The sequence below is a fragment of the Pelobates fuscus genome, chromosome 13 (genome assembly GCF_036172605.1).
Source record: "Pelobates fuscus isolate aPelFus1 chromosome 13, aPelFus1.pri, whole genome shotgun sequence".
In the NCBI taxonomy this organism is placed as follows: domain Eukaryota; kingdom Metazoa; phylum Chordata; class Amphibia; order Anura; family Pelobatidae; genus Pelobates; species Pelobates fuscus.
In genome coordinates this window covers 17,691,489-17,710,347 of record NC_086329.1, presented here as the reverse complement: position 1 = coordinate 17,710,347, position 18,859 = coordinate 17,691,489, and the positions used below count along the sequence as shown (strand labels likewise).

The following is an 18,859-nucleotide window of genomic DNA, read 5'->3' as shown; positions in this document are numbered from 1 at the left end:
TATAGGAAAGCATTGAGACTGAATGCGCGCGCCGCTCTTGCCGCGCATGCGCATTCAGCCGATGACTGGGAAAGGAGGAGGAGAGTCTCCAGCACCAAGGGAGCCCGACGCTGGAGAAAGAAGTGTTTAACCCCTTCCTCTTCATGCAGCCCGGCGGGAGGGGGACACCCTTAGGGCACTATGGTGCCAGGAAAACAAGTGTTTTCCTGGCACTATAGTGGTCCTTTAAGTAAGCTGAAGATGTCAGGTGTTTTCTTTAAACCCTTAAGTTCACATGACATGTGTGACAGGTCATGATTCCCTTTTATTCCAGAAGTTTGGTCCTTAAGGGGTTAATGTACAAGCATACACTTTAAGAGAGAGCACAAGAAAATATATATTCAAAACAACCAAAAAAGCAGCTAAATACAATAAAACATTCCCAAGTTCCAAGAAACCACAAATACAAGTGCTGATGCTAGTTGTTTTTTTGTAATTGTCTTTTCTGTAAATTTTGTAAAAAATTTTTAATATAATTTCTATAATGCATTAAACCATTGTCACATTTATTTCTCCATACAGAATGCCTCCTCTTTGTTTATGTGCCGATATTTATTTTCTAGAAGCTATGAAACTTTGGCAAGTTATCTCTTCCTTTTGTCCTATTGCAGCATACATCTCATGGAGATGGACGACAAGATGTTCCTGCTCGTTCTGCTCGTTCTGGAGCACGTTGCAGGAATTCCATAGCTTCCTGCGCTGATGAACAGCCGCACATTGGGAACTACAGACTTCTTAAAACCATAGGCAAAGGAAACTTTGCGAAAGTAAAACTTGCAAGGCACATCCTAACCGGACGAGAGGTAAGCAGCATCGTTGATTACCTTTTGTTGGCTTAGAGATTTTTTTCCCCCTAATTTTATTGCATCAGGGAGGACTATAGTTATTGCCTGCTGTGTGAACAAACAGCCTGCATTTCTACTATATCTATCGATCTATCTATCACACAAGATCCAGCGCACTCACTCCTCCACTAAACAGGAACTTCAGTGTTTACAGATTTTATTGTTTTTTTTTTTCATACCAGGGCCCTATTTAGCCTCGTACTGCAGAGAGCCCCAGATGGATTTTTTTCCTCAAGTAAGTGGGTTAATCTCATAAGAGCAGACATTAGGCTGTTCGATTAGGACCTGCCAAGAATGGGGTACATTGACTTTGTTGGCAGGCTTATGCAATGTATGATCATATAATGTAACCAAATCTAGGAACAATAATGGGGGTTTAGTTACATTATATGATCATACATTGCATAAGCCTGCCACAACGTCAATGTACCCCATTCTTGGCAGGTCCTACTCGAACAGCCTAATGTCTGCTCTTATGAGATTTACCCACTTACTTGAGGAAAAAAATCCATCTGGGGCTCTCTGCAGTACGAGGCTAAATAGGGACCTGAGATGAGGCACCTGTGACAGGGAGGGGTGCAAAACCAAGGAGTTGGTACATTTTGTTTTAAGATGCTTCTTCTTTCTCTTATTCGAATCCCATAGTATTAAAGTGGCTCTGTTACTTCGGAGTATTTCATAAAGATCAGTTTTTTTTTAAAATTGAAATACTCGTATTTAGTATTGAGTTTGTTGGAATTTCACTGAAATTCCAGTGCATTCCACAATATCTTATTGTATGGGCTATTCAGAAGTTGACAAAAGCCATCAAAAGGCAGAGCTTCTGCCATCAACTTTTATCAATTCCCAGCAGTCATCAGTGTCACATTGCACAAGTAGTTCTGTGGACCATCCCATGGACTAATGGTATAGTCCATAATATCTGTGCTGTATCCTTGCATCTGTGCAAGAGTTTCAAGTCACCATGTCATGACACCAACATTGTTAAAATTGTCTTTACCTTGTGTTGATCATTTATAACTGTTTTTTTATTTCTTATTATATGAAAATATTTCTTTCTAACCTTGGAAAGAATGTGCCAGATTATTGGCATCTGAAGGTTAAAATAACTGTTTTTAGCACAGTGGAATTCTGGGATCTTCTATTTAAACAGAATAGTCTGGCTTTTGACATCACATGACATGTTTGCAGCCTTTATTTTATCAGTAACCGTCACTGAATGGTAATTTCAGTTAAACTTTATGTAACTTGCTTAGATGAAAATGATTTCTCTGTTTTAAACTAATTTTATGAGGAGCAAAATAGGATTGACCAATTTTTTATTTATTTTTTGGCCTTACTAGATTTAATTTTATACTGAGCTTTTAATGCACTATGCCAAAATATTTGAAGCTCGCACACTTACTGTAAAACACCTGGCTTTGCAACTTATTTACTGGGCTATGCCTGAGCCAGAAAGTGAAAGTCGCCAATGGTGAGAATTCAGCTTAGTTTTAGGAGCACTGTTCACTGTTCTGGGAGTTGTAGTTTGTCAGTGTTCTTCTGTACAAACTTGACAGCTTAATTACAACTGTCAGTACCACTTTTGCTGTGCTGACTCGCAAAGTGCAAAAGACCAATTTCCTCCACACCATAACCTATTCAATGAACATGCATTGTAATGTTTGGAGTATACCTTTTAAAATAAAATTAATGAAATCCGTTTATGGCACTTTCCCTTCTTTGATGTTTTGATTTGACTGTGTGTTCTGGGAAATTGTACGCAGCGTACTGATTGTTTTGGTATATGATTACATTCCCAGGAAACGTGCAGCTGTTTTGCACGAGACACATTGTTTGCCGTGTTAAGCTTGTGGCTCATTGACCTAGATTAGGGGCAAAGTCTAAAGAAATGATGTAAGCTATTGTATGTACTCTTAGTAATTTTGGTTATAGAAAAGACTCGGATCCATCAAGTTCAGAATTAATTCCTTATTTTTCTTCCTTTTTAGGTGGCGATAAAAATAATAGATAAAACACAGTTAAATCCAACTAGTCTGCAGAAGGTAAGCATGTCTTGTTTTGTAGTTTGTCATATTTTGCTGTATTTGCTTGAAAGTACTAGTGCAACTACCCTCCCACCCCCATCCACACAAAATGCCTTGCCTGTGTCTATATTACCTATACAATATTTTGGAATGTTTTTGTACTGATCCAGAATGCTTTGATGCTTTGCACACGGTATATGTCACATGTAGCTTTGTGTGGATTTGATGGAGTTGCGTTAATGAGAAAGTTCTAAATCAAGAAAATTGTTAGCCGTGATGGTAACTTTATACAAGGCTTTGAAAGATCAAAAGTGGGTACTTGATATTCTTATGTGAACACCGATAAAAATAGAGAAATATTTTCAAGTCAAATGTTTAGATATCTATAAACAGTTTGTAGCCTTTTGAAAGTGTAAAATAAAGTTTAGACTGTTACATTGTGAAACACATTCACAGACTTTATTAACATTGTTGCCATGTATATAAAAGAATTTGGCTTTACTAGTGATGAATACCAAGCACACTGATTTTCTTTGCCTCTGACAAAACCCGAGATGAAAGCCACCATGCATTTGTCAGTTAATGAATGGTCTCACTGTGATCGCGAGTCCATTCTATTTTGTTCCCTCCCTTGTAATTTGCAACAAGCTTTCTGAGTGAAGATTATATTATTTGGACTTTTCAATAGACATCACCTCAAACTGGAGTAAACCTTTAATTAGAGATGTAAAGCACTTTTTATGAAAGTAAAATGTGTGTAGATATAGATCTATTATGAAAAACTGTACATTGTTTAAGATATTCACATGTTCTTAACCAAACCGTTTCATGGTTACTGGTGGAAACTTTAGACGGTCAGGGTAGTCAGATGGATACTTTTAGGCAAAACACTTCTTGTGTCCTTCCCATCCCCTCAAAGGAAGATGGAAGAACTTTTCCCACAAGCAGGCTTCCTCCTGTTCCGATTATCCTGCAGTCATTAATGGCCACAAAGAATGTGCAAGTATGGGGGAGGGGGGGACAGGAATGTTGTTTGCAGACAAAAGTACTGTTCATGTATTAGTATCACCAACTGCAACAATGCACTCCCAGAACTTTCATTCAACGTTTACAAGCCTATTTCATGTTTGTTTTGAGTGAGTTTAGTTTGCAAGATGTAATGTGTGTATCCTGTGAAAAGAGAGATGATTAAAAAAAAAAAACCAAAAAAAAAAACCCAACAATTCTCTAGAGAGATATTTACATTTGTACACTGACCCGTTTAATTATGTTTGTGTTGTGACGTACTTTGTTCTTGAGCGTGTCTCTTGTCATACTGGTAATTATGAAACCTATAGATCTTAGATAAAGTAACTTCTTGTTTTTATTCGGGTGTACGTTGCTTGGCAGTTTTATGGTTATGCTGTCTGGTCGTGGCATTCGATGAAATCTGCACAGCTCTATGACTTGTTACAGGACATTTGCTGTTAATTAATGCTGCAGGTTCTGTAGAGTCAGCAGTGTCCCAGATTACGTTCGCACTGCTGTACTGCTCTACACAGTGCAAACAGTTTCTTGTTGAATTGTTTGTAAAGTACGGTACTTGTGTTTCTTGTTCTTGTGGGAGCTTAGGACTGCTAATTGGATTTTTTTTTAAATTTTATTTTTTTACATGTTGTATTCCTGAGTTTGTCAGAGAACAGAGGCTATGCTCTCTTTACACACTGTTCTTTAATTGTGTTTTATTGACCGTCTGTAAAAAGGCAGCCTACCCCAAGAATACGTTTTATTGATGGCAATTAAAGTATTGTTGACATTCTCCTTTGTAATCATTTGACTATGTATAAACCATGTTACGGATAGGTTGCAATCTAGTAGACCAGGCTGAGCGATGTGTCTCTAGTCACAGTTTGTAATGGCAGACTTTCCATCTTGCCATCTCTGGCAGTGAGAGCTCAGTAAAAAAACAAACAAAAACAGAAAAGCCTTGGAACTTGCTTACCCAAATAAACGGCCTCCCCTTTGCCACTCATACTGGCTCTGTTTTAGTTGTGCTAGAATAGAGAGGTGGATGTTATTATGGTAGCAGCAGCGTTGATAAAATTGTGACCAGGACACCTGCTGTTGGCTTAGTTACTGTCAAAACGAATAAATTGCCAGTGCCAAAGTAGCTGAAAAAATAGCTTTCCACATATTCCTTACATCCAGTTATTATTTAGTTTGCCAATTATTTATTTACTTTTTTTTTTTTTTAAACCGTATTTCTAAGCCCAGCTTAGCAGTTGTTGTTTTTTTTTGTCCTATAGACGCAATAAGAAACAGTCCAGGCTTGAGATAAATGATTGATTTAATCAAATGTAGATGACTGTGTGTGTTTGGCATCTGTCAGTCTTTGTGTGGGTACATGTGGAAAGAAACATGTTTCTCCTTGTTATAGCTAATCTTTCTTTAAGTGAGGAAACATAAGGTGTTTTGCTGAGGACCGGATAGAAATGATTCACAGCCATAGTCTGGCGTGCATAAAGCTTCCCTCACAGCAGACACTAGATCATTGTTTGTAACTGCTTTAAAGAAGCACTTCAGTATTGGAGGTTTCAAAAAGCTTAGCTGATGAGTTTTCTTTTTATTAACTAGGAAGTTGTTCCTGTCAGTTATCCTAGAATTTTTTTTGTGGTGAATGTTTATTTTTGTAATTTTATTTTTTAATCTTCTAAGATGTTTTGTGGTAAACATTACAGTACCCGACATGTGTTCTAGGTTTTTTTGTTTGAGTGTAATATACCTTCTGTGACCGTATGCAGAGCGTGATGACAGAGTATGACTAATATTCTCAAAAAGATCTATAAGGATGGCAGAGTATGGCAACTGCTCCTTAAGACCTTCGTTTTTGAAAGGTCTTCACGTTGAGAATTGTTGAATACAGCTCCAGTCCTTCTCTTGGTGGAGGATTGGCTTCCGTTTAAAAATTCTTATTTTTTTTTTTAAATTGAGAAGCATTGGATTGACGGAATGTGACTGTTTCCATGCTAACTCCCTAGATCCTCAATGCTTCACTCTGAGAAGCATTGGATTGGACAGAAGTAATCAGAACTGTCATCTTGATCGGAGACAGATTGGTTGTAGAGAGGAAACTGTGTGGGTTCTAGATCACAGGAAAGCACGACTTCTTCTACAAATTTTTTTATTGTTGGTTAGAAAAATAGCAGTACAATACATTTGAGGCATTCCAGCATTGAACTTTCATTCGTGCCATGCACGGTGCATGATCTGAAGGTGGAGCTCCTGACAGCTCTGTGATTCTGATCAACTGCATGAGTGCCTACCCCAATGCCTTGTGTATTTAGAAACAAAGAATGTGACGACAGATAAGAACCATTCGGCCCATCTAGTCTGCCAAATTTTGTTTGTTTTTTTTCCCTAGGCAGTACCATGCAAAGCTATTTGGTTTTGGGGTTTCCAAGCCATAAGTGAAGGTTATAGCTGTTGCCAAAACATGTATTTGTGCATGATTTCAACCAACTGGGTTAAAATGTTAAAAAATCTGTGCAGTAAAAAAAAACCAAAAAACTAAACAAATGAGTTTACGTATTCATTTCATAATGATCTCCAGCAAACGTTCATGGATCTGAGAACAGCCGCTATGCAGTTCTTGCCGTATACTCAGGAGGCTTTTAAAGCTTCTAAGAAAAGAGACTTGCTGTTCTGACCTGTCTGATAAAGCTTTAGCATCTAGTAGCTTAGACTCCTCTGATTCCTCTGCACTTAGGTTCTTCCCCGAGGATTGTCTTCACTGCCTCGCTAAGGAAGTCTTGGCAGTTATGCAAGTAAAAAGGTGAATCCTGTCAGAAGCTTAAAAAAAGACTTGAGGTTCTCCATTTCACCCTGGATGCAAAGTAGGGAGTATGCAAGTACCAGAGAATAGGCAGTTTTCTCATTATACTTGTAAACTATATATATATAATTTTTTTTTTTTTTTTTTTTTTGAGTAATATCAGGGTAGGCTTCTTGTGCCTCCCCCCACCCCTCCTAGGTGCATATCTCTATATCAGTGGTAGGCAACCTACGGTTCTGATGTTGTGGACTGCATCTCCCCTAAGGCTTCAGCAGCATTATGGGAGCGGTAGTCCACAACATCGGGAGTACTGAAAGTTGCCTTGCCTAGTTTTTTTAATAAATCCACTCTACCTAATCGATTTCTAGCCTAAAAGCCCCAAAAGATAAGAAAGCTTTAACATCTATGAGGAGAGCTTTCATCTCTACAACATCACATTTTAAAGACCTCCGTACCCGAGAATGTGGAACGATCAGTTTGAAAAGGTTTTAGCCAGTGAATCAGATGTAGAAATCATCAAATTATTGCAGAATATCAGACTGGCTTGGCTACGGGTCTTGGATTAGCTTGGTTCCAGAGTTTCATGCTCTACAGCTTCTTGGCCAGAAATTTGGCTGCAGATCCTCTGATCAGACCATCTGTTTGTTACATCGTGCCTCTATGGGACCTTGATCTGCTCCTGTCTGCCTTGTCATCATTCTTTTGAACAAGTTCAGGACTATGGATTTACATAACTTGATCTGGAAAGCAAATATTTATGGTGGCAATCACTTCTGTCAAGAGATTTAATGAATTACCAACTATAACCTCCAGAGTACCTTATTTTCATCAGGCTTTTACAGTCAAGGCATGTTCAAGGGTTGACTATCATTCAGAACTAAAGTGTCTTATGCAATTACTCTTGAATAGTTTTACCAACATTATGCTAGAATCCCCAAAATGTAGCTGAAGCAAAGCTCCAGTATCAATGTCAAAAGACTTCTGCAGTCATACATGTCTGTGTCAAGCACCAAAGTCTCTAAAACTATTTTGACTCATTGGGTTAAAGATGCCATATCTGTAGCTCCTGCTCTCATTCTAATGTGAGTAGGCAATTTTAACTGGTTTTATACTCTAATAGGGTAAACACAAGCTCATTGAAGTTGTAATAATGCAAGGAGGTCTGTGGTTACCTCCTTACTTTAATGGGTTAAACTGTTCAAACCTCAAAGTTGTGAAGACATAGCCAGTCTGTTCTGCCCCGTGGATTTTGCTGAACTGGTTTTGTAAAACTGCTGGTGGGTGAACTTTTCGTTGATTCATTCAGCCTACCACTGGCTTCCCATTCACAAAACTGTGTGAGAATGATACCGCATTGAAATGAAGCTGTTATAATGTTTAGATTTTTCTTAAATTATTTTAGTGAGTACTCTGTAAGGGTTGACTAAACCAATTCAGGAAGCAAAGAGCTTGCTGGTTTGTGCCTTTAACCTTTTGATGAGCAATGCTCTTACTCTCATACATTACTTGATATACCTAATTAACTACACTTGTAATCCTAAATGGACTCTATAGACACCCAGACTACATTCTTATTGCAGTGTTCCTTAGCCCTGCAGCTGCAAACATTGCAGTTTCAGATAAACTGCAATTTTTACATTGCAGGATTAAGGCAGCCTCTATCAATCTTGGCGATCTCAGCCAATCCAGTGCTTCCCTCTTGGAAAGCATTGGATGTCAAAATGCATGCATGTCAAAATTCCACTGCGCCAATTTAACTTCTCATAGAGGTGCATTGAATCAGTGCATCTCTATAAGGAACATTAACATAGGTGCTGCACATTGTGAAGCACTGACCCTGGAAGCGCGTTTGGAGGCTGTCTGAGTGACTGTCGCTAGAGGTGTCACGAGGCAGCAATGTAAACACTGCCTTTTGTCTACAAAGTCAGTGTTTACATTGAAAAGCGTTCAGAGACAGGATATAGACATCAGAGCAACTGCATTAAGCTGTAGTGGTTCTGGTGACTATAGTGTCCTTTTAAGAATTATATTTTTGGCGTTGATTTCTCTGGCTCCTAATTTTCTAGCTGATTCCTAGATTCCAAGCAAATTTGTCGAGCCCTGTCCTAAAACTAAAGTTTTCCTTTTAATACATCATCCACTTTCTTTCCCATGGTCCAACACTCTATTTCCCACATATTTGTTAGAATATGTATGGGGGGTGCAAGCAAACACATACAGCATCATGTTTGTTCTGAGTTTTCTCAAACAGCCATGTTTGCCAACGTCTAAGCTTAATCAATTGCTATTTAACAATTATTAGACACACTATGCAGGGATTTGCCTGTATTTATTATTTATTTATTTCTCTTTAGAAAAACATTTCCTTAAGTTTTAGGTGTTTCGCTTGTTTACATGCAGAGGTTAAACAGCTTCCTGCTATCCTCGTTTCCTCTGCTTTTATTTTCATATCTAAGGAAGAAAGACATATTTATTGTGCCACACGTCCTTTAAAATATTAGTGTCGCACTCTGGAAAGGAAGGGTGCAGTATGAAATGAGGAATCTAATCCAAAATTGTAATCTTTCATGCATTCATTTAATTGATAATGAATATTATTTAATTGTTAAAATAGATCATGACATTACTATTGATGTGACCTGCCCTTTGCAATTATTGTATGGAATGCTAGATTAGTAATATTGTGAATCATGTTCATTGGCCGGTACTACCGGTTTTATTTTTAACTTTTATAAGTTATGTTAATATATATATATTTTTTATTCTTTTTGTGTGCTTACATTATCTATTCCAAGCATGCACCTGACTTTTTTTATTTTTTTTATTTTTCTTTTCATATTAATAAATTTGTCTTGTTCTGTTGAAGTTCAGGATGTAGAACAGTCAGAAAAATGCCTCAAACGCACTTGGCCTAATAATACTGTGTCCCTCTTAACAAACCGGCCCGCCACGTCCGATCGAATGGGAAAGGTGTTTTTCTTACACCATGCTGGTCTCCTTGCGGCTGTCCCTACCTCCATGGCTGAGATAATCAATCTTGATGATCTCAGCCAGGCCAATGCTTTGCTATGGGGAGGCTTTTGGCATGTGCTAATCAGCATCTCATCATAGACTCTGGGGGACCTGCAGCAAGCTCTTGCTTACCTCCCAGCAGCTCCTTCAGCTCCCTTTGTAAATCTTGCGAGTCCCGCTGGTTACCATGGCAATGTTCAGCGCGGCACACAGGTCACGAGATTTACACAGGGAGCTGCTGGAAAGGTAAGTAACAGGTAAGGTAAGCTTGCTGGGCCCCCCACTGCACAGTACATGCCACTGGACCACCAGGGAATGCCATAGCCCCCCTCCCTTGCCAGGTAACAAGCAGGGAGGGGGGACAAAAAAATAACTTATAAATATTAAAAATAAAATTCAAATAAAAAATGCCCCCATTTTACAAAAATTACATCCCTTCAGAAACACACACACACACACACGCACACACTCTGCATTAGATGCACACTACACACACACACACACACTCTGCATTAGATGCACACTACACACACACACACACACTCTGCATTAGATGCACACTACACACACACACACACACTCTGCATTAGATGCACACTACACACACACACACACACACTCTGCATTAGATGCACACTACACACACACACACACACTCTGCATTAGATGCACACTACACACACACACACACTCTGCATTAGATGCACACTACACACACACACACACTCTGCATTAGATGCACACTACACACACACACACACACTCTGCATTAGATGCACACTACACACACACACACACACACTCTGCATTAGATGCACACTACACACACACACACACACACTCTGCATTAGATGCACACTACACACACACACACACTCTGCATTAGATGCACACTACACACACACACACACACTCTGCATTAGATGCACACTACACACACACACACACACACTCTGCATTAGATGCACACTACACACACACACACACTCTGCATTAGATGCACACTACACACACACACACACTCTGCATTAGATGCACACTACACACACACACACACACACACTCTGCATTAGATGCACACTACACAAACACACACACACTCTGCATTAGATGCACACTACACAAACACACACACACTCTGCATTAGATGCACACTACACAAACACACACACACTCTGCATTAGATGCACACTACACAAACACACACACTCTGCATTAGATGCACACTACACAAACACACACACTCTGCATTAGATGCACACTACACAAACACACACACTCTGCATTAGATGCACACTACACAAACACACACACACTCTGCATTAGATGCACACTACACAAACACACACACACACACACACTCTGCATTAGATGCACACTACACAAACACACACACACACACACACACTCTGCATTAGATGCACACTACACAAACACACACACACTCTGCATTAGATGCACACTACACAAACACACACACACTGCATTAGATGCACACTACACAAACACACACACACTCTGCATTAGATGCACACTACACAAACACACACACACTCTGCATTAGATGCACACTACACAAACACACACACTCTGCATTAGATGCACACTACACAAACACACACTCTGCATTAGATGCACACTACACAAACACACACACTCTGCATTAGATGCACACTACACAAACACACACACTCTGCATTAGATGCACACTACACAAACACACACACTCTGCATTAGATGCACACTACACAAACACACACACACTCTGCATTAGATGCACACTACACAAACACACACACACACACACACTCTGCATTAGATGCACACTACACAAACACACACACACACACACTCTGCATTAGATGCACACTACACAAACACACACACACTCTGCATTAGATGCACACTACACAAACACACACACACTGCATTAGATGCACACTACACAAACACACACACACTCTGCATTAGATGCACACTACACAAGCACACACACTCTGCATTAGATGCACACTACACAAGCACACACACTCTGCATTAGATGCACACTACACAAACACACACACTCTGCATTAGATGCACACTACACACACACACACACTCTGCATTAGATGCACACTACACAAACACACACACACTCTGCATTAGATGCACACTACACAAACACACACACACTCTGCATTAGATGCACACTACACAAACACACACACACTCTGCATTAGATGCACACTACACAAACACACACACACTCTGCATTAGATGCACACTACACAAACACACACACACTCTGCATTAGATGCACACTACACAAACACACACACACTCTGCATTAGATGCACACTACACAAACACACACACACTCTGCATTAGATGCACACTACACAAACACACACACACTCTGCATTAGATGCACACTACACAAACACACACACACTCTGCATTAGATGCACACTACACAAACACACACACACTCTGCATTAGATGCACACTACACAAACACACACACACACACACACACACTCTGCATTAGATGCACACTACACAAACACACACACTCTGCATTAGATGCACACTACACAAACACACACACTCTGCATTAGATGCACACTACACAAACACACACTCTGCATTAGATGCACACTACACAAACACACACACACTCTGCATTAGATGCACACTACACAAACACACACACACTCTGCATTAGATGCACACTACACAAACACACACACTCTGCATTAGATGCACACTACACAAACACACACACACTCTGCATTAGATGCACACTACACAAACACACACACACTCTGCATTAGATGCACACTACACAAACACACACACACTCTGCATTAGATGCACACTACACAAACACACACACACTCTGCATTAGATGCACACTACACAAGCACACACACTCTGCATTAGATGCACACTACACAAACACACACACTCTGCATTAGATGCACACTACACAAACACACACACTCTGCATTAGATGCACACTACACACACACACACACTCTGCATTAGATGCACACTACACAAACACACACACTCTGCATTAGATGCACACTACACAAACACACACTCTGCATTAGATGCACACTACACAAACACACACACTCTGCATTAGATGCACACTACACAAACACACACACTCTGCATTAGATGCACACTACACAAACACACACACTCTGCATTAGATGCACACTACACAAACACACACACTCTGCATTAGATGCACACTACACAAACACACACACACACTCTGCATTAGATGCACACTACACAAACACACACACTCTGCATTAGATGCACACTACACAAACACACACACACACTCTGCATTAGATGCACACTACACAAACACACACACACTCTGCATTAGATGCACACTACACAAACACACACACACTCTGCATTAGATGCACACTACACACACACACACACTCTGCATTAGATGCACACTACACACACACACACACTCTGAATTAGATGCACACTAAACACACACACACTCTGCATTAGATGCACACTACACAAACACACACACACTCTGCATTAGATGCACACTACACAAACACACACACTGCATTAGATGCACACTACACAAACACACACACACTCTGCATTAGATGCACACTACACACACACTCTGCATTAGATGCACACTACACACACACTCTGCATTAGATGCACACTACACACACACTCTGCATTAGATGCACACTACACACACACTCTGCATTAGATGCACACTACACACACACTCTGCATTAGATGCACACTACACACACACACACTCTGCATTAGATGCACACTACACAAACACACACACACTCTGCATTAGATGCACACTACACAAACACACACACACACTGCATTAGATGCACACTACACACACACTCTGCATTAGATGCACACTACACACACACTCTGCATTAGATGCACACTACACACACACTCTGCATTAGATGCACACTACACACACACTCTGCATTAGATGCACACTACACACACACACACTCTGCATTAGATGCACACTACACACACACACACTCTGCATTAGATGCACACTACACAAACACACACACACACACTCTGCATTAGATGCACACTACACAAACACACACACACACACTCTGCATTAGATGCACACTACACAAACACACACACACCCTGCATTAGATGCACACTACACAAACACACACACACTCTGCATTAGATGCACACTACACAAACACACACACACACACACACTCTGCATTAGATGCACACTACACAAACACACACACACACACACACACACTCTGCATTAGATGCACACTACACAAACACACACACACACTCTGCATTGGATACACACTACACAAACAGGAGGTGGGGTGTTGGGTTTGTTGACACCAAGTGTTTGGGCACAGGTTGTGCTGGTTCTTGTGGTGTTGACTGGTTTGTGTTCCCTATGGTATAAGGTTAGTGAGTCTTGGATCTGTGGTGGTGAAGCATAGATATAACATAAAGCTTTTGTAGGGAATAAAAAAAAAAAAAAACCCACTTACGGTAACTAAACATTAAGGTCATAACATGGAAGGTATGCCACGGTTGTGTTGGTAAGGCTGGTGGTGTCAATTCACACCATTCACGGCACAGAGTGTTGTGATCCGCTGTGTCCCGGTTCAAACGGGATGGTGTTCTCAGGGTCCCAGGCCATTGTCTGAGGTCGGTTCCGTGTCGCGTTCGTGGAGCTAGACAGTCCCAGGGTGTCTAGGAGGGGTGTTGCTTCCTCCACTGAAGTTAGAACATGTGTGGTTCCTTTATGGGTTATCTCCAAAGTTCCGTTAGCGCCCCACCTGTAGGCTATATTTGCTGAACGTAGTTGTGTGGTGAGCGGTCCATAGGATTTGCACTACATGAGGGTAGCTTTTGATAGGTCCTGGAAGAATGTTAATGAGGAATTCTCAAATAGCAGTGGTGTCTTGCCTTTTAGCCCCACCATTATGTGTAGTTTGTCTTGTACAGTGACACATCTGAGGATGACATCTCTGGCTGGTGGGGTTTTTAGGTGTGGGGCACTTGGTAAGCGGTACACTCCATCAATTATGATTTTCTTTACGAGTGTGTGGCAGCACAGTAGTCAGAAGATCGTCATGGGTATGCCCCGGATTTTAATATGGGAGCGGCGCTGTCGGTCTTCCATGGTTGACATTTTAATTGCCAGGTAGGTGTGTTGTTGCTGGATTTGTTTGGTGTCTTCCATTTGATTCATGGGAGTGTGGATTTTCACTACTTCTTCCTCCGTGGCTCTCACCCTTTCTGCGACTGTGTGTAGTTCAGTCTTGAGGATGGCTGAGTCAGCTGCCAGGAGTTTGTGGATCTCTGCTATGAGGATTTTGAGGTCTCGTTTGGTGGTTGGAGCTGAGTCATCTGTGGACTCCAGTGGCGGTGTCTGTGGCTCTTGTGAATGCCCTGGGTAGTCAGGTCTGTGCAGTGTTTTAGTGTGTGCACTCATCTGCTGCAGTGCCTGGGGGTGCTCCTGAGAATCAGAGCCCAGGCTTGCCTGGATTTGCGGCCTTGCAGGTGGTGGTGTCTGGGGGAGCTCAGAGGGGACAGGATCTGGTTGTCTCATGTTGGGTGCCTTGTCCAGCTGTCTTATCTGAGACAAGCTAGATAGATTGGGGCTCTGTTGGGCTGTATTGGGTGCCTGGGCAAGGTCCGGCCTTTCTGTCATGGCAGCTGGCTTAGAGTTAGCAGGCCGTTCTAACATGGCCCCTATATCCCTGTCCCCAGGCGGACCTTGTGGTTTTTGGGAACAGCGCCCCATGGCTGGTGTGTGAGCAGGGATGATGGGTTGTTCCCACAGATAGTTGGTATTCCCAAGCTCCGTCGGGTGTCCGTGCAGGATTTCAGCGAGGCCGGGAATCGATGGCGTTTGGTAGGCCCCGTTCTTGCGTCTCCTTTTCTGCAGCCGTTGCGGCTGTAAGAAAGGCATCGGGTGGTGCGGTTAACTGTGCTGGTGCCCGTTTGGTAAGTGGCAAGGCTGGATGGGTGCTGGAAAGTTTGATATTGCTTGGATTAGTTTGTAAGAGTTGGGAGCTAAGCGATATGGGTCGGCCCGGGTCTGGTCGTTTGTTGTCCTTTTTGTTTGTTGAACACCCTCTTAAAAGGGCACTTTAAGAACCATGACCAATGCAAACTAGATTTGCTGCCTAGATAACACTTATGCCTTTTGTATTTTCTATTTTGCCCATTCAATAAAGATTTTTTTTTTTCTTTTTAGGTAATTCCCATGCATATTCTTTTATTCCAGTAGTGTACTGTGTGGGGAAAAATCTCCATGAATTAAGCCTTTTGATAAGCTAACTTAATAATCTAGTTCTTATCTGTATGTTTCGTAGTTTATTTCCCTTATTTTCCTAATTTCATTTTTAGTTACAAATAAAGTACATGTAATACGGTACAAAAAGTTAGCTCGGAAGTAAAATACGGGATATTAAGAGGATTTAAGATGGTTACAATAAACTAAAATATTAATATAGGGGGGCGTGGCCGACTGCCGAGAGAAACAGACGTGATTGTGTGGAGCTCCGTACCGGCATAAACAAAAGCAAGCACTTACCCGACAATCGGCTCCCGAATTCGGCCACACACACACGCCACCCGCACAGAGACACAAATGGGGCGAAAAAATAAAAAAAATCGCCAGCCAGAGACACCCAAAATGTCCGACATTAGGCTATCGTTTTCAAGGCCTACTCCACAGGCAGCCGCCAAGATGGCGGCCGCAGTAAACAGCAGCGAGGAGGAGGATTCCCAAGATGAAAGGGAAAGCCTTACTTCACCCACAGCAGAGTCTGAACCCCCATGCCCTGACACAGAATCAGAGGCAGAATCATCCCCAGTCACAAAAAGAGACATTAGGGACCTCTTACAAGAAATGAGAGAGGTGTGGAAGGCTGATATACTAAGCACACAGAAAGAGGTGGGGGACATCCAGCAAAGGCTCACAGCAATGGAAACTAGAGAAAGTGCAAGGGACCAGCAGACACAAAACTACCAAGACACAATGCTGACCCTCTCCTCACAGGTCCAGAAACTCACTCGGACTCTTACTACAATGGAAACTCGACACAGAAGGCGGAATATACGCCTCAGGGGAATACCGGACAATCTAGAAGGAGAGCAATTACTACCCTACATCCACCGCCTATTGACTACAATGGGCCTTAAAGGAGGCACTGATCCCACAGCCATAGTATCAGCATTTCGTATCCGGAAGGCTGCAACGGCTCCCGAAAACGCAACCAGAGACACCATAGTGGTCACAAAGGACATGGTGACCCGCTCCGCAATTATGTCCCGTTCAAGAGACCTGGGCACTGTGCAAATGGAAGGCAGCACGGTGGCCCTTTATGGGGACTTGCCATTCGTAGTACTTGCGGAAAGGAGGCAGCTAGCACCAGCGGCCAAACAGCTACGAGACGCTGGAGTCAGATACAGATGGGGAGCAGATGGATCCCTGGAGGTACCACGGGGAAACCAGACGCTCACCCTGACATCTAAAGACGACCAAAAGGAATTCCTTTGCCAGCTGCACCTCCCAGATCCTGACGGGCCAGACTCCAAAGAAAGAGACACAGTGTCGCAGCGTACTCCCAATAGTAATCTGGGTCCGGTGAAACATATGTACATATCAAAACTGACCAAGAGACATTCTCAAACCTCACCACACAGTAGCTGCACGCATGCCCTCGGACCCCGCAGTGTTGACCAGCTGGGGCGCAAATAGCGCAAGAGCCGACACCGCCTGAACACTCACCTAATCTCCACTTAAACCTTTTCAAATACATCCCCAACAGCTGTCTGTTATTAATACTATAATCTGACGTTAAATGTAGACTTAGTCATGTCGACACCCGTTATACTATAGCGAAGAAAATTTTCAGTTGTTGTTGTAATTTCACTGATGCTTAAATCTTACTATCACCTGTATATTATGGCAAAGCTATACCATGAATATCCAAACTCTAATAAAAACATAAATTGGAAAAAAAAAAAAAAAAAAAAAAAAAAAAAAATATTAATATAGGCAATAATTGGAACAAGTGTAAATTAAAGAAGCCATACTTGAGAATAAGTGATTTGTACATGCTATTTAATATTTTTAAACCTGCATTGGTGGAAAGTGTATCTGCAAAATATTCAGTTTTAATAGTATCAAAAGTATTGATCTACTACTTTAATACTTTATCTGTATGTATATTTAAAGGAACACTATAGGATCAGGAACACAAACATGTATTCCTGATCCTATAGTGTTAAAACCACCATCAAGCCCCCCTTGCCTCCCTAAATATTTTAAAATCTTACTTGTATTCAAGTCTGCAGCTGCTGGCTCTGTCCCTGTCTGACTCTGACCTTCCTGGTGACCCCATCACAAGTGGTGGATTGAGCCATTCACAATGCTTCCCAGTAGAATTGGCTGAGACTGTGAAGGAGGCAGATCAGGGGCAGAGCCAGCATGATGCAAACACAGCCCTGGCCAATCAGCATCTCCTCAGACATGCATTGAGTCAGTGCATCGCTATGAGGAAAGTTCAGTGTTTGCATGCAGAGGGAAGAGACACTGAATGGCAGTACTGCTCACTGTGCAACACTGCCCCAGGAAGCACCTCTAGTAGCCATCTATGGAGTGGCCAGTGGAGTTATCACTAGGTTGTAATGTAAACACTGCATTTTCTCTGAAAAGACAGTGTTTTCAGCAAAAGGCCTGAAAGCAATGGTTCTACTCACCAGAACAAATTCAATAAGAATTTCCCTCAAATTCACTTTGAAAATATTTATTTAAAGTGTTTTTTTTTTTTTTTTTTTTTGGGGTGGCATTATGGCTGTTTCCTACTCCCCCTCCCCCTCTACACAAACCATTTCATAAATTGAAAATCCTCATGAAACACTTGTGACTGTTGGAATTTTATTGAAATTCCTACCCTCTTAAAAGAGAACATTAAAAGTGGGGTGCTACATTTTCTTATCTATTTTTCCTTTGACAAAAGGAACAGTTTTTTTTTTTTTTTTTTTTTTTTTTTTTTTTTTACAAGCCCTCAGTTTTCACGAGTGACTGAGTTGAA

General features: G+C 41.4%; 1 protein-coding gene across 7 annotated transcripts in view; it reads left to right on the top strand.

Moving 5' to 3' along the window:
* The window catches only part of MARK3 (microtubule affinity regulating kinase 3), a 63,476-nt gene that overhangs the window by 10,536 nt on the left and 34,081 nt on the right, over window positions 1–18,859 (top strand). For all 7 annotated transcript variants that reach the window (XM_063439732.1, XM_063439731.1, XM_063439730.1 and 4 more), the window contains exons 2-3: window positions 651–842; window positions 2,876–2,929. In XM_063439732.1, the coding sequence (XP_063295802.1) occupies window positions 651–842; window positions 2,876–2,929 (246 nt within the window). The remainder of the gene's footprint in view (window positions 1–650; window positions 843–2,875; window positions 2,930–18,859) is intronic.